General features: G+C 36.4%; 1 protein-coding gene across 5 annotated transcripts in view; it reads right to left on the bottom strand.

Annotated features, from left to right (window-relative positions):
- The window catches only part of LOC127442282 (fibronectin type III domain-containing protein 3B-like), a 229,482-nt gene that overhangs the window by 28,193 nt on the left and 185,376 nt on the right, over positions 1–15,913 (bottom strand). For all 5 annotated transcript variants that reach the window (XM_051700180.1, XM_051700181.1, XM_051700179.1 and 2 more), the window contains 7 exons: positions 14,867–15,041; positions 14,566–14,652; positions 12,122–12,260; positions 9,949–10,020; positions 9,224–9,342; positions 3,945–4,050; positions 1,768–1,940 (listed from right to left, as the gene is read on the bottom strand). In XM_051700180.1, coding sequence (XP_051556140.1) covers positions 1,768–1,940; positions 3,945–4,050; positions 9,224–9,342; positions 9,949–10,020; positions 12,122–12,260; positions 14,566–14,652; positions 14,867–15,041 — 871 coding nt within the window. The remainder of the gene's footprint in view (positions 1–1,767; positions 1,941–3,944; positions 4,051–9,223; positions 9,343–9,948; positions 10,021–12,121; positions 12,261–14,565; positions 14,653–14,866; positions 15,042–15,913) is intronic.

The following is a 15,913-nucleotide window of genomic DNA, read 5'->3' as shown; positions in this document are numbered from 1 at the left end:
ATGCGCGCAAGAAAACCTGAATGGAAATGAGGCAGATTTTCTAGAGTTTCACATAAGCCAAAATGCGCAATAGACACGTTTTGAAGATTTGTACACGTGCTATGGGTTTGCGAAAGCTTGATGTGTTAAAACCACAGCTGGACATTAAAGTGGATCCTCACAATCTGCCAGAACAGTTTTGAGCATGGGTGCTCCCATTTCATTTCAGCCCTCATTATATGAGGTATTGCACTCATTCTGCGGTGTCTCCCGGCAGCATCTAATAAAACGATCTCCAATTGCTCCAATACTGCAAATACAACACTCCTCGAAGCAAGGAGGTCATTCTGCTGCTCCATCATGAAAAGTCGGGCTCCTTCAAGATAATGCACATGATGTAGTGAACAGTGTTGGCAGGGTTGGTGCCACGGGGGTGGGGGGGAGGCACCAGGGGACAGTGCCCCTTCAGCCAGACCACTGTGCCCCCACCACCCCCATCAAAATGTTGTATTTGAACCAATTTTTATAATTGAACTATTATCATTTAAATGTGATAACTCAGTAGTAAAACAAATTAAATTAAGCAAATTAATCCTTAAACTATTTGTGGTGAGTAATTGAATGTTTCAGGTGAAAGGTGGGGACAGGAGTTACGCTGTCTGGCAAATTGACTGCTCTCTTCTTTAGAAAAATTTACATTTAGATTAATGAACATCTGCCTTATTTTTAAATACTATACCTAATTCATTATTAGGAAAGTGAGAAAATGAGCATACAAGAAACTGTAACTGTCAAAGCTTTTTCATTTTAATAGATTTTATTTATTTCTAATGTTTGGTGATGTTTCTGTTTAGCTTATGCATCTGCATATCTATCAAAGCCATGACTCCTGCTGCCTTTCAGATGGTAACAAAGATAGACAATTAATTGAAAAAAAAAAAAAAAAAACTTCATTTTCAACAGTCATATCTTAGGGAAAAGTGACCAATCTGCATCCCCTTTAAAATTTAAAATGCCACCTCGGGTAAATTATCCTGGCTCTGACTCTGAGTGTTGGATGTAATCTAATTACAAAGTAATTAGTTACTGTAATCTAATAGCATTTTTTGTAATAAAAAAAAGTAGTGTAGTATATTGCATTTGAAATGATTGTAATCAGATTACAGATACCAACTTTCAATTTATTTACTTTTAAGTACATTATAGGGTTATTCTTATTTCTAATTATTTCTAATATATTATTTATGTAGAATACATGAATTATGGCCCCATAAACAGTCATTGTGAAGGAGAAATGTGAGGTGCTGAGTGTATGACTTGTGTGTAAAAATGAACAAGAAACATAGATATTATTTTACATTTGTTGAGCAGAAAAGTGTTTTAGAAAGTAACTAAAAAGTAAAGTAATTAGTAATGTGAATACCTTTTCAAAGAAGTAATTAGTAAAGTAATTTGATTACAATTTTAGATAAATAATTAGTAATATGTCGTGGATTACTATTTTTAAGTAACTTACCCAACACTGGTACTGAATGGAAACGTGCAATAATTCAAATTTTCTTTTTGTCAAATTTTTAGAAATTAAAACTAAATAAAAAAATGCAAAATATTTGGATGGAAACCTATCAACTGAGAAAGGAAACACCTAGAAATCAATCAACATGGGTTTTTCCAATGATTCTTAAACTTTTTCATTTGGTCCCCCACAACCTTGAATATTTGGTTACATCCTTGCATTGAATTATTCAGTTCTTGATACTCAGTTGCCCTATTCATGGCATCACTCACCCCTGCTTCATTGGTAGCACGCACGCGGAAGCTGTAGGTGGCTCCAGGGAGCAGACTGCCCACGGTGCACTCCAGATCAGAGCCGTGATAGACCTCAGCTGGCTCTGACTCACCCTCCCTCATTTCCAAACTGTACTCACTCACCTCACATGCCCCCTCAGAGGAGGGACAGTCTGAGATGAGGGAAAAGACACTTTAGTACAACAGAGTTAACAGCAGACATTACAAGTTTGTTTTATCTTCTTAATGAAAATAAAAGGCTTAAATTCCTAAATGGCAGATGAAAATACAGCTATATGACTTCAGTTCGAAGTTTTCAACCATTCCAAAAGCTCAAATCTAGTGTATTCTTAGATATTTCGGCAGCAGAAGTAGCACAATAATGGAAGAAACATCAGAGCATGATATTTGCTGTGAGGGCCCCAGAGATCTCTCCTCTGCTGTGGGCGTTGTGCTATTACACCCATTTGATAGATCTGCTACCGGAAGTCTGAATGTCAATCGCACTGCGGACAGTCACTCTCACTCTGACTCTGACTCATCATTGCAGTCTACTACTGGAATTCTTTAGCAAGTGGAGAATGTTACATTGAGGAAGAATAGCAAAGCGCTGTGGCCATAATTATCTTAAGCTGTTTGTGAGGATGACAAAGAGGGTGTCATTTTGTGTCATTGTGAGTACTGAGCATTGTGAGAGAAGAACTGCTCCTCAGTCCTCCAAGGAGCTTGCTGTAATTTAATTTTACAACATCATAAATAACTGTGAAACTGCAGAGAACTTGGAACAATGTAAATAACCACCAAATGAGACTTGAAGGTTCAGAAATGACAATAAACTCAGAACAGTGATAGACTGGAAGGACGGGGAGGGGACAGAAAGAAGGAAATAAATTAGGGATGCACGATATATCAGCGGCCGTTATATTATTGGCCGATAACCGGGAAAATCTCAATATTATCACGCTGATAATGGAATTACCGCCAATAATTTGTTACGGTTTATTTGCTTGTGGCTGAGAATCTCTGACTGCCTGTGGCGTCTTTCCTTCAGGCAGAGACTCGGGCAGCCCCAAGCGACAGTCTGTGTGAGTTAGAAAAAGTGAGAGCCAAGCTGATGTCACTCTGTTTGGATTATTTCAACATATCTGCACTTTGTTACGTTGTTGTGGGGCTGGTTTTAATTCGGGATCATCTGCTGTATGAAAGACATGACATTTCCCATATTCTGTTCATGTTTCATGAGGCAATATGCAAAAACGCAACAAAAACATGTATGTATGTTACTTGGGGGCGATCATTTTCCCTTTTACTTAATGAAATATATACAGAATGTGGGAAATTGCACATTGTTAGTTGCAGCACTGCACTGCGATTAAAACAAGCCCCAAAACAACCTAACATGGTTCAAAGATCTTGAAAAAAGTTTCACAGAATGACTAAAAACATTCATTTGTGAGTGAAACAAATGTACTTGCTGTATTTTGCGAGTTGAGACATTTAGTATGTTATGACTCATTACTATTCGATCTCTTTTGTTACCTAATCCCATTAAGATTGTTGTGTTAACAGTTCATAAATTATACAGTGGATCTGTTAAGGATGAGCACTGTAGTAAGCATCTGTGAAACACACAAACCACAGCTGCACACATAGTTTGGCTGCTATCATAAATATTACACCATTAAATATTACAGTTTAGGGTTTGTATTGTGTGTTTTGTTGTTTTAATGTTCGTAACATGCTGTTTATCACCTCATTTTGGTTTAATGGATTATTACAGCTGTGTGAAGTTCATTATTCACTCTGTTAGCGAGTCATCAGGATTCCCATAAACACCCATATATGAGCACCATACAATTTATGCAAGTGTATAGTCATTAATTTGTCATTCAAATCAGCATTCATTTGTTTTATATGCACATTTTTGGTTCATGTTACATCAGCCAACCCTTAAATAGCAGCAAGTCCAAATTCCAAGCTTTTACATGACACACATTTTTCAAATGAGAAGCTTTTAATAAATTAGCTGGCAGTTTCAGGTTAAAACCTTTTTTATTTTTTTATATCAGTAATCGGTATTGGCCACACTGAGCTGTAAATTATTGGTTATCGGTATCAGCACAGAAATTACATATTAGTGCATCCCTAAAATAAATGACTGAAAAAATGACTCTCACCCCATTGTAAGTGCACTTCTTTGTGTTTGGGTTTACCCACAGTCCTGGGAGGCTGGCAGCGTCCTGGAGCTACAGACAGTGTACGCACAGGCAGACTCTCTGAGCACTGCAGAGACACAGGCAAACTTCAGCATAACAACTTTATATCTAGTTTAGTGCATACGTTTTCATCCCACTTGCAGAATCTGCTAAATGTTTATAATAAAAATAAAAAAAAGAATAAGAGGTCTCAAAAAAAAAATAAAAAAAAAAATATTTTTTTTTTTTTTAAATATTAAGCACTGCCTTTATGAAGTTATTTGACATGACAGATATTTACACATTTTCCACAAGACAAAATAATAACTGAATTTACACAAATAATCCTACATCCCCTTGGTTCTTAATATGGTGTGTTACTTTCTCTATGATCAATGACTGTGCATGTGTCCCTGCTTTGTCCTGAGCATTGAAGCTACCGAAGAAAAATTCTCCAGGTACTGCACGTTCTTTGGTTTCCCAGTATCTTCTGCATATTTTACCTATTACCAACAGTGGCTATATGATGTTGAGATCCAGCTTTTGGGTCTCAATTGAGGGACTCCAAAGTCCCTTTCAAAACAAGTCAGTCCAGTCGGCGGCCATTTTTGGAATGCTCCAGGGCAGCTATTTTCTATGGATACATGCAGCATAAAAGTACAGCTCCTGTTTACTTGAATGGGGAAAAAGTAAGATCTCCTAAATGGTTGGTCAAGATTGCAATCAAAGAACATATTTCAGACCAGCAGTTAAATCTGACAACAAAGATATCATAAATTGTTTCTTCAGCTTAGATCACACTAAAAATACACTACCTTTCAGGCTGGCCTTTTCTACATCCGCCATATTGGGCGTTCCAATTTCTCCCTTTCATCTTAATACCAGTGCTCCATCTCAGGCTAAATAGTCTCTGCTCATACACAACTATTACAAAATAATTTGTCTTTACTACAGCATGGCTGCTGCTGTCAATCCACATTAAAAACAATATATTAGAATATTATTATGACATTGACCATTTAAAAAGGTATCGCCTGAATCACAACTGAGTCGATGTATTTTAATAATATAATATTATAGGGGCCTGGGTAGCTCAGTGGTAAAAGACGCTGGCTACCACCCCTGGAGTTCGCCAGGGCATGCTGAGTGACTCTAGCCAGGTCTCCTAAGCAACCATATTGGCCCGGTTGCTAGGGAGGTTAGAGTCACATGGGGTAACCTCCTCGTGGTTGCTGTAATGTGGTTTGTTCTCGGTAGGGCGCGTGGTGAGTTGAGCATGGATGCCGCAGTGGATGGTGTGAAGCCTCCACACGCGCTATGTCTCCGTGGCAACGCGCTCAACAAGCCACGTGATAAGATGCGCGGGTTGACGGTCTCAGACGTGGAGGCAACTGGGATTCATCTTCCGCCACCCGGATTGAGGCGAATCACTACACGACCACGAGGACTTAAAAGCGCACTGGGAATTGGGCATTCCAAATTGGGTGAAAAAAAATAAATAAAAATAAATAAATAAATAATATTATAAATATTATAATGTTGAGATCACCTGAATCATGAGGGTGTTTTATTATTGTAAACTTAAAGATGCAGTTACCTCTCCCACAAACCGAAACAACCCAATTACACCGGAGATAAAGGTTTTGGCAATTCTGCGCTCCCTGGCCACATCAAAATAAAACTGTGTAGCGCAGATGAATTGGGAATTTCTGTCATGCATCAGCAGAATCATTTATCAAACTATATACAGTGGTGTGAAAAAGTGTTTGCCCCCTTCCTGATTTCTTATTTTTTTGCATGTTTGTCACACTTAAATGTTTCAGATCATCAAACAAGTTTAAATATTAGTCAAAGATAACACAAGTAAACACAAAATGCAGTTTTTAAATGAAGGTTGTTATTATTAAGGGAAAACAAAATCCAAACCTACATGGCCCTGTGTGAAAAAGTATTTGCCCCACCTGTTAAAACATAATTTAACTGTGGTTTATCACACCTGAGTTCAATTTCTCTAGCCACACCCAGGCCTGATTACTGCCACACCTGTTCTCAATCAAGAAATCAGTTAAATAGGACCTGCCTGACAAAGTGAAGTAGACCAAAATATCTTCAAAAGCTAGACATCATGCCGAGATCCAAAGAAATTCAGGAACAAATGAGAAAGAAAGTAATTGAGATCTATCAGTCTGGAAAAGGTTATAAAGCTATTTCTAAAGTTTGGGACTCCAGAGAACCACAGTGAGAGCCATTATCCACAAATGGCGAAAACATGGAACAGTGGTGAACCTTCCCAGGAGTAGCCGGCCGACCAAAATTACCCCAAGAGCGCAGCGACGACTCATCCAAGAGGTCACAAAAGACCCCACAACAACATCCAAAGAACTGCAGGCCTCACTTGCCTCAGTTAAGGTCAGTGTTCATGACTCCACCATAATAAAGTGACTGGGCAAAAATGGCCTGCATGGCAGAGTTCCAAGACGAAAACCACTGCTGAGCAAAAAGAACATTAAGGCTCGTCTCATTTTTGCCAGAAAACATCTTGATGATCCCCAAGACTTTTGGGAAAATACTCTGTGGACTGACGAGACAAAAGTTGAACTTTTTGGAAGGTGTGTGTCCCATTACATCTGGCGTAAAAGTAACACTGCATTTCAGAAAAAGAACATCATACCAACAGTAAAATATGGTGGTGGTAGTGTGATGGTCTGGGGCTGTTTTGCTGCTTCAGGACCTGGAAGACTTGCTGTGATAAATGGAACCATGAATTCTGCTGTCTACCAAAAAATCCTGAAGGAGAATATCTGGCCATCTGTTCGTGACCTCAAGCTGAAGCGAACTTGGGTTCTGCAGCAGGACAATGATCCAAAACACACCAGCAAGTCCACCTCTGAATGGCTGAAGAAAAACAAAATGAAGACTTTGGAGTGGTCTAGTCAAAGTCCTGACCTGAATCCTATTGAGATGCTGTGGCATGACCTTAAAAAGGCAGTTCATGCTCAAAAACCCTCCAATGTGGCTGAATTACAACAATTCTGCAAAGATGAGTGGGCCAAAATTCCTCCACAGCGCTGTAAAAGACTCATTGCAAGTTATTGCAAACGCTTGATTGCAGTTGTTGCTGCTAAGGGTGGCCCAACCAGTTATTAGGTTTAGGGGGCAATCACTTTTTCACACAGGGCCATGTAGGTTTGGATTTTGTTTTCCCTTAATAATAACAACCTTCATTTAAAAACTGCATTTTGTGTTTACTTGTGTTATCTTTGACTAATATTTAAACTTGTTTGATGATCTGAAACATTTATGTGTGACAAACATGCAAAAAAATAAGAAATCAGGAAGGGGGCAAACACTTTTTCACACCACTGTATAATATGCCCTCTCCAGACCAGACCGCAAATCGTATGACAATTCATAGTGTGTTTTTTCCTGTGGATGTGTTCGCTGCAGAGAAAAAGGGGGCATTCATGGGGAATCACTCCATCCATCCATCCATCCATCCATCTACCTTTGTCTTCACTGTCTACCAATCACTGTGCGCAATTTAAAAGAGCATGCTATTAAAACGTGACGTCATCCATAGCAATGAGGTCAACTCCGCCTTACTCTTATTTTAAGATTTCCCTAGTAAAACTTGCTCTTAGCAGTTTTGTGAATAGGTTTTAAGCAAAAACTCCTAACTAGGAACTTTTTGGAGAACTCCTAGTGGTAAGATAAAAATCTTTGTGAATACGGGCCCAGTTATGTAGCATCTAAAGGGCAGTACTAAATAAAAAATAATATGATCTTTTATCTCTCATATTTGTATAAATTCTGAAAGGGGTGAGTAAAGTTATGAGATAAAAGAGGGATCCAAACTTATGCACTCCACTGTATGTCTATATCTGTATCTATAATGATCTGTTCACATCTGTCTGTTTGTATGCATATCAAGACTGGACAACACATTGAACATTCACAATATATTCACAACTATTTTTCTAGTGATAAAATTAAGCAACATTGTGTATATGGTGAGGATTTTAATGCACATTTATTTGACTATTCAATTTCCTAAAGACTGTGTTTCTGCTGTGATTAGCTTAGTTTCACAATACCTCCCTGTGAAAAACAGTGTGGAAAACATGCCTTATTTTAAACAGGAAAAAAAAAGAAGTAAATATAGCAGAAAAGATTTAGCACTTTTCTGCTATATTAAATATTGAGTAAATACTACATTTGTACTCAATACAAACATGAACAAATTAATCTCTAGCTTATAAGTAAATATTATTTATGAATGTTTATCTTTAAAATGCATCATCCTGTAACAATCCTAAAGTAGAAAACCATGTCATATTTATTCGTAAATGAAAAGTATAAGTAAATGAAGTAAGTACATTTTGCTTAATTTTACTTTTCGGAGCTGGTGTTCCCATCCATCGGGTTTGAATAATTAATGAGAATGCATGGTTTAAATGTTTTTATTGCTGATTTTGTTATTACGTTTGGTAACTTTGGTAAGTTTGAAGTTTACTTTCTACTCAAAATTACCAGTTCATGATTTTTTATTAAAAATCTGTTGATTGTTATCGTCATGATGTCTGTGTGCACAGGTCTGGATCTCATTTCAATTGCCATTAAAGCAAGGTGCTGTTGTCTTATAGACTACATAGCATGCATTAAGCTTCCCTGTCGAAGGCATACATTTGTCAAGTGGTACATGACTAAATACTTAAAAAAAAAAAAAAAAAAAGCATGATTAAATTCAGTGCTACATAATTGCTTAAGTAATATGTACAAACAAAGAGTGAGGAAAAGTTAACTTGAGAATGTCTAATTAAAGGCACCAAGAATTGTGTGTAGCCTTTACTTGAAAATATGGTCTGTTAAATATACAAGCAAGTTCTGCATGGAAATTGTTTCCTAGTTGTTTTTGTTTTTTTTATTAAACCCCATTCCAATTATTTATTTTTTTCAGTGTACTGTAGACCTTTGTGGTATTTTACTTCTTGCATTAAACATTTTGAATCTACTTGGTAACTATAAATGTTTAAGGAATGTTACTTCCTCTAATGGAACAAAAATCACTCTTTTAAGCCATTTCAGGAGCAAATACAACAGATAAAGATACATTTGGAATATCGTCAAAATATCAGTATAATTGTTTTAGCTATATCGCCCAACCCTGATGTGTATCAATTAATTATCTCATTCTTACAATTATACATTTTTGCTTTCTGTCAAGCCCTAATGAAGGGTCACCTGTAAGAGATGTGTGTTACCTGGCTGTGGCCGCCTGTGCTGATGCTACAGGTGCGCAGACTGTACAAAGTGCCAGGTTTCAAGTTCTCACACTCACACTCTGTGGCAGGGCCACTGTATGCAATGTCCCACTGGTTAGCTGCCAAATACACAGGACATGTGATGGAGTATGCAGGACAAACACTTTCCATTACAAAATACAGGGTTCCCACATAATTTTTTTCATACATTTTCAAATCAATTAAATATTTCAATATTTCATATTTCAATATTAACATGCATACAGTATAAATGAACATTTTAAGCACCGTGTATTTTTGCACACATGATAATCCTTTAAATATTTAATCCTTTAAATATCTGTAAAAGAAAAATGCACCTTTGGAATGGAAGTTAAAATACAGGTGCAAAGAGAAAGTAAGAAAAGAAAGAAGACATGTCATGCAAATTTGATTCATTGTGAGGACAAAGAAATGCAAGAAAGGATAATCTGATATTGTCTATGTACTTTTATGAAAGGGTTTATGTAACCTTCTGAGGAAACTGTGAGTTCTGCACTGTCCTAATAATTTTTTACAGTTTCTAAATGACAAGATGGATTTATAAATGCTTAAAAATGAAATGCAGTTAACCAAGGGCAAAGCAATACTCGTGCATGCCCAAACATAAAGACAGATGGCGACAAACACATTAACTGAAGCACAAAATGACATGCCGGTGTACTCTTGCATACATAAATACATACCATCAGAATTTCCTTCTGAAATCTCCAAGAGGTATTTTAAGATTTCTGAACCTCCATTGTCTTGTGGAGGATCTGTAGTATGAAGATACAGACAGAATAAAAGAAAAGAAAAGAAAAAAAAAAAAAACATGTGAAATGTGTTTACCATAAATTACACAAAATTCCCTTAAAAAAATCCTACAACAGCAACAAAACCCTTCAGATTTTACTTGAAATAGTGACTGGCATTTAAAATGCAAGCTATTATTTAAAGCTATAAGAGGATACATAACAGATAAACCTGTATGAATAGAGTATAAAGAATTCAGACAGCTCATTTTCTTATTCAGTATTTTTGTCTAAACATCCTTAAAACAAGATAACTGAATTAAGTTTATTTTTGTTACCTAATCAGCAAATGTTTTTGTCTCGTTTTAGGCATAAATCGAAAATATGATTACATGTTACATGCTGTAAAATGTAATTTGTAACATTCTGTTAGATTACTCAAGGTCAGTAATGTAATCTAAATACTTTGGATTACTTTTGCATTTTTTATTTTTTTTTAGTTGTTTTGACTATAAACAAGTAAATAAGGTAAGAAAATTCTTATGCAGTTTTGCTTCTCAACTAAATGTATCTTGTTTTTAAGGATTTTTAGATATTTTGACAGGAAAACGATATTTAAATTCTCATTAAGAACAACATTCTTGAAGTACATAATTGCCTTAATATCAAACGTCTTACTAGAGAAAAAAAGTTATGCTTTAATGTGAATTTTCTTCATTGAATTCATTATAAAATATAATCGTCTCTGGTAACAGATGCATGTAAAGGCAAGAAATAGCATTTAAGCTTAGCATAAAGCTAAATGTTCACAAAACAGTTTACACAAGGTTAACAATTTTTGCTGCTCCAAACTTTAAAATCCCACAGAGTGTACAACAACATCCTTTTCTGATCGTATGTGTATTCTGTTAATAGAATAAGGCAGAAAATATATTATTCAAAGCTTTCTATAAGATGTTATAGGCTATATTGGTTAGCATTTCTTGTAAAAAACTTTGACAAGGCATTTAATCGTGTATTTATTGGTTTTATGTTAATCTCTTAAAGCGTTTCTAACCATTTTTTGTAAAGCTCTAAAAACACATTGTAGCTACTCTATTAAGCTCTCAAGTTCCTCAATGATGTTATATCCACCTTTTCACTCACAACAGCAGTGTGAAAGCTCTAGTATGAATGAAACAAATCAAAAGAAAGTGTTTCACTGCAGTTCAAACACTCTTTGGATCGCATAATATGTATGGATAAATGTTTTCCAACTGAATAGACTAAATATTAAATGAAACAAATTACAATAAAAGGCAAAGTAATCTCTTTAGTAATCAAAATACTTTTTGAATGTAACTGTATTCTGATTACCAACTGTAGTGGAATACATTTACTAATATATAGTATTTGAAATAATCCTGTTACATGTTACCATTACTCCCCAACCCTGATTCTCTATTTTATGCAATTTTGCCTCTCAATTAAATGGATCTTTTTTTCAGGATATGTAGATATTTTTCTCAGAAAACAAAACAAAACACTGATTAAAATGATTTTTTTTGTAGTGTATTACACAGGTGTGTCTTCTTCCATCGACTGTGCATACTTCAAAATCTCTCTGTATCTACACTATATTTTAGGCATCTACCCTCTAAGTTTATGGCAACTGTCAGAGATCCATTGGCTCATTACTGTAGGGGGAAATATTGGCTTCATCACACTGCAGGGCTATAACAACACAAAACAACTGCAGACTCTGTCCTACTCGCCTTTTCAGACAAGCAACTGAAATGGAAAGTGCATCACAAAGGAAAACATCGAGGTTATGTCTATTGTGATGCATGCTTTAGATAGACTGGAATGAGCAAGAACAACAGCAGTACTAAAGGGCAATTTAATATTCTGCAATTTATTTGTAAACACAAATATATTAAATGCATATCTATTTGTAAACATAAAAACTTGATATTTGCTGACATTCCTCATCCTGAAGATTTAGTTTACATGCAAATCACACTGTGTCTGCCTCAAAGCAGAATAAATTAGATTTTGTAATTTCCCTCACAGCCAGAAACCAATTCACCAAATGCAACAATTTCAACTGAACAGTTCTGCTACTTGCACACATAAAGACTCATACCCCATTTGACACTGAAGCTGTAGGGTCTAACAGGGCCCTTGATGCAGGGTCTGGAGGGGGGTCCGGGTTTGTCTGGACTAGTTTTACAAACCAGCACTTCACTGGCACTGCTCCTGCCCTCCAAGTTAGAGGCTATAAGCTACAGGACACAACGTATAACAGATTAAACAAAGGATGGGCTGAGAACAAAAAGAGACATGCATGAAAATACCTGAAAAAGGAGGAGACAGACCACTTTTAGAAAAATTAATGGGAGAAATCACAATGCTCAATATGGCAACTGTAGTAAAGGAAGTGGCATAGAACATGCATGTGCATTAGCTGGACCAGCATGAAAAATAGTTGTGTGTGTGTGTGTGTGTGTGTGTGTGTGTGTGTGTGTGTGTTTGTGTATTAAGCTAAAGAAGCAAAATTCATGATACAATTATCAGATTGTACTGGTGATTTAACATTTGTTATTGAAATGTAATCCTGATATTTGTATTTTATTTCTGTCTTTCCCCTTTCTTTTCCTATTTAAATTGCCAATGCATATTGCCTACATAGACAACAGCTGGTTGGGGGTGTTACAAAGATGGCTGAATAGTGATCGGATTTGCCTTAAAGGGACTAAAGGGAAAAGGCAGCTTTAAAAATGACATCATGATTTAGAATCCTATCAACACATAAAAAGTGAAGGATTATACAGAAATAGAAGCAGGCCTTTACATACAGCCTGATAAAGGCCTTTTGTACACAAACAATTGGTCCCAAATCCAGAGATAATAACATAACACTTTTACACACTCCTATTATTTTCACTTGTAGCCTTAATGGATGCCTCCACCTATAAAGTACAAAAAATCCCTGAGAGGCGTGCTCACTATTCATAGGAATTACTGTTAATTATGAAAGCACTTAAGCCAGACCCACTCACTGCATTAAAGCAGCACTTGATGTGGGCTGTAGTCCGTTCATAAAAGGTGAGTCCTCTACATGAACGTGAGAGAAGAAAATACCTAAAATAACAGAAATTTAAAAAAAACAAAAAAACAACTATGGTATGAGTCATTGTTACAACAAGAGGTTAAAGCAGTTAATTAACAATGTATGATTCAAGGCTTAAAGGGATAGTAAAAAAATAAAATAAAATTGTCATCAATTACTCACCCTCATATTGTTCCAAAACTGTATGACTTTCTTTCATGAAACACAAACAATGTTAAGCAGAATGTTAGGGACTGACAGCCTCAGTCACCATTTACATTCATTGTATGGAAAAAAAGAGCAATGTCAACATTCTTCAAAAAGAAAGTAATACAGGTTTAGAACAACATGAAGGTGCGTAAATATTGTTTTTATTTTTTATTTTTTGTGATGAACCCTCTGTCAAATGTCTATGTTAGACAAACACACAAACATGCTTGAAGTACACATAGATTATGCTGCTATGTTATTCTTACCCACACAGGTAAACAAAACCTTTTGTACCTGTGTAGAGCATATGTCAAGCAGAGTGCTCTACTGGCTAATCATTAGTACACTGTGCATGACCAAAACATGAGGTCATGATGACTTGACAATGAATATTTGACCAGTAATTCACAGAAAGCATTATGCAAAACAGACCAATGCAGTTCTTTGGTATTTTTCAACAAGCCAACAACAACCATTTAGCATATATTGTGACAAATTAATGGTTTATGATCTTAGATTTCAAATCCTGCCATCAGAAAGACTTTTTTTTTTTTTTAACAATGTTTACAAAAACCTTTGAGCAATGATAGACATGTTTGTCTGGTATTTGTTTTTTTACACTTATTGATAGGACGTAGAGAAAGGACAGGAAATTACGCAAGCTGGAGCTTAATTTGCATCACCCATATGAGCACCATGGCTCAATGCTAACCATCAGGATAACACTCTGACACATAGAAGATGTGTGCCTATTTATGAACATTCCAGATGGAAGGTGCCTTATTGTTTTCAATGAAAAACAAAAACAAAACACAACCAATAAACATTTCAGTGAAATTAAGATATTAAAGGAATAGTTCACCCAAAAATGAAAAAGAGACTGCTGATGTCAAGCTTTATAGTGAAACATTAGTTACATTTTGGTCTGTTCTCACTCAAATCCAACTGGATCACTTCAGAAGACATGGCTTAAACCACTAAGTCTTATGGATTACTTTTATGCTGACTTTATGTGCTTTGTGGAGCTTCAACATTTTGGTCACCATTCACTTGCATTATATTGACCTTCAGAGCAGAGATATTCTTCCAAAAATCTTCGTTTGTGTTATGCAGAAGATGGAAAGTCATACTCACCTGCGATGGCATGAGGGTGAGTAAATGATGAGAGAATTTAAATTTTTGGGTGAACTATCCTTTAACAAGCATTACAAGTTGTTTTGTGTGATTTAATTTGTGAAGGCCAAAGGAGCAAAACTGCATTCACTCACCCTGAATTTATACTGTGTGCTTCTCTTCAGGCCCTCTACAGTACATGTCAAGTTTTCTCCAGTGTACTTTGGGTAAAACTCTGTTCCCTGCAGACATAGCCAAAAACAGTGCAACTCAGCAACATTTGGTCACCATTTAAACTCCATAAAGTATTTTAAATATTTGCTTCAACAGATCAACTACTGTATCTGTACTTTTTATTCAAATGTGACTAGTCTGTAGTGAAGACAGCCCTTATTGGATTAGCACTTGAGCATGTTGTCATGTTATATCTAATGACATGGTTTTGCAATGGCATACAATGTTCTCCTCCTGGATCTCCAGCGTATATGTGACTGTTTCCTCAGCAGTGCAGCCATCCGGCCGGCTCCACTCCAGCGTGATCCATGTGATGCCAGCACGCACCAGCCGAGGAGCGTGGGGCAGGTGGGGCAGACTTCCAGTTGTGTAGAACACCACCTCAGGACTAAAGCCACTGACAAACAAGAGATGAGACAGAAAATACAGATTTCCAGAATGATACACACACATATGAGAAAGCAGTGTGCCACACCACATACAGAATCACATGGCACAAACACAACAAGGTGAGGGGAGGTACATCTTAAAAGTTAATAGTCAAACGCCATGTTTTTTAGCATCCTTCTCAGGTTTAAACTATTTGAATTTATTGATTCAGTTAATCTTCTGCAATTCGACTTCCAAACTTCCAAACTGAATTACAGAATTTGAATAGTTTCCTCTCTCCTCTCTATGGGAGCTTTAAATCCACTTTCATTCAATTAACTGGTCGTGACAAGTTTACAAGGGACAACATTATTTACTGTGTGAGGGAAAGTGTCTATAACTGATACTGGGAAACTGGAGATGTTAAATGAGTTTCTCTCACTTAAAGAAGTAATAAAAAATGCCCTCCTCAGATGGGACTAAAGGTGGTTGGCTGGAGGTAGAGTCTCGTATTTCTCTATGATGGAGGAAAGGAGGGATGGCCCTGCATTCAGACTGATGAAACAGGCCAGTAACCATCTCCACTTAACAACTTTGTTTACTTCAGTCTGGTAGCTTAAATGTTAACTGAACGTGTCTGTCTTTCTGTGAGTCACTGTTTATGGACTAAAGGACAGAGGATGTTATGGAGAATCTAAAAACAAAATTGACTATGGGTTTGTTAAGACAGGCAGCGAAATAAAAAATTAAAATAAAATGTAAAAAAAATGTATCTGACTCAAATCAGTTTACTTTTTTGTAGTCCGAACAGCAAAACAAACCCCCCAAAAAACAATGAAAGCCGATGTTTACGAACCCACATTCATAAAATCTGTTTGAACAGTCTGTAGTTTTTTCTTC

Source organism: Myxocyprinus asiaticus, chromosome 6, assembly GCF_019703515.2.
Source record: "Myxocyprinus asiaticus isolate MX2 ecotype Aquarium Trade chromosome 6, UBuf_Myxa_2, whole genome shotgun sequence".
NCBI classification, from domain to species: domain Eukaryota; kingdom Metazoa; phylum Chordata; class Actinopteri; order Cypriniformes; family Catostomidae; genus Myxocyprinus; species Myxocyprinus asiaticus.
Note: the sequence above shows the minus strand (reverse complement) of the source record. Positions and strands in the feature narration are given on the sequence as shown.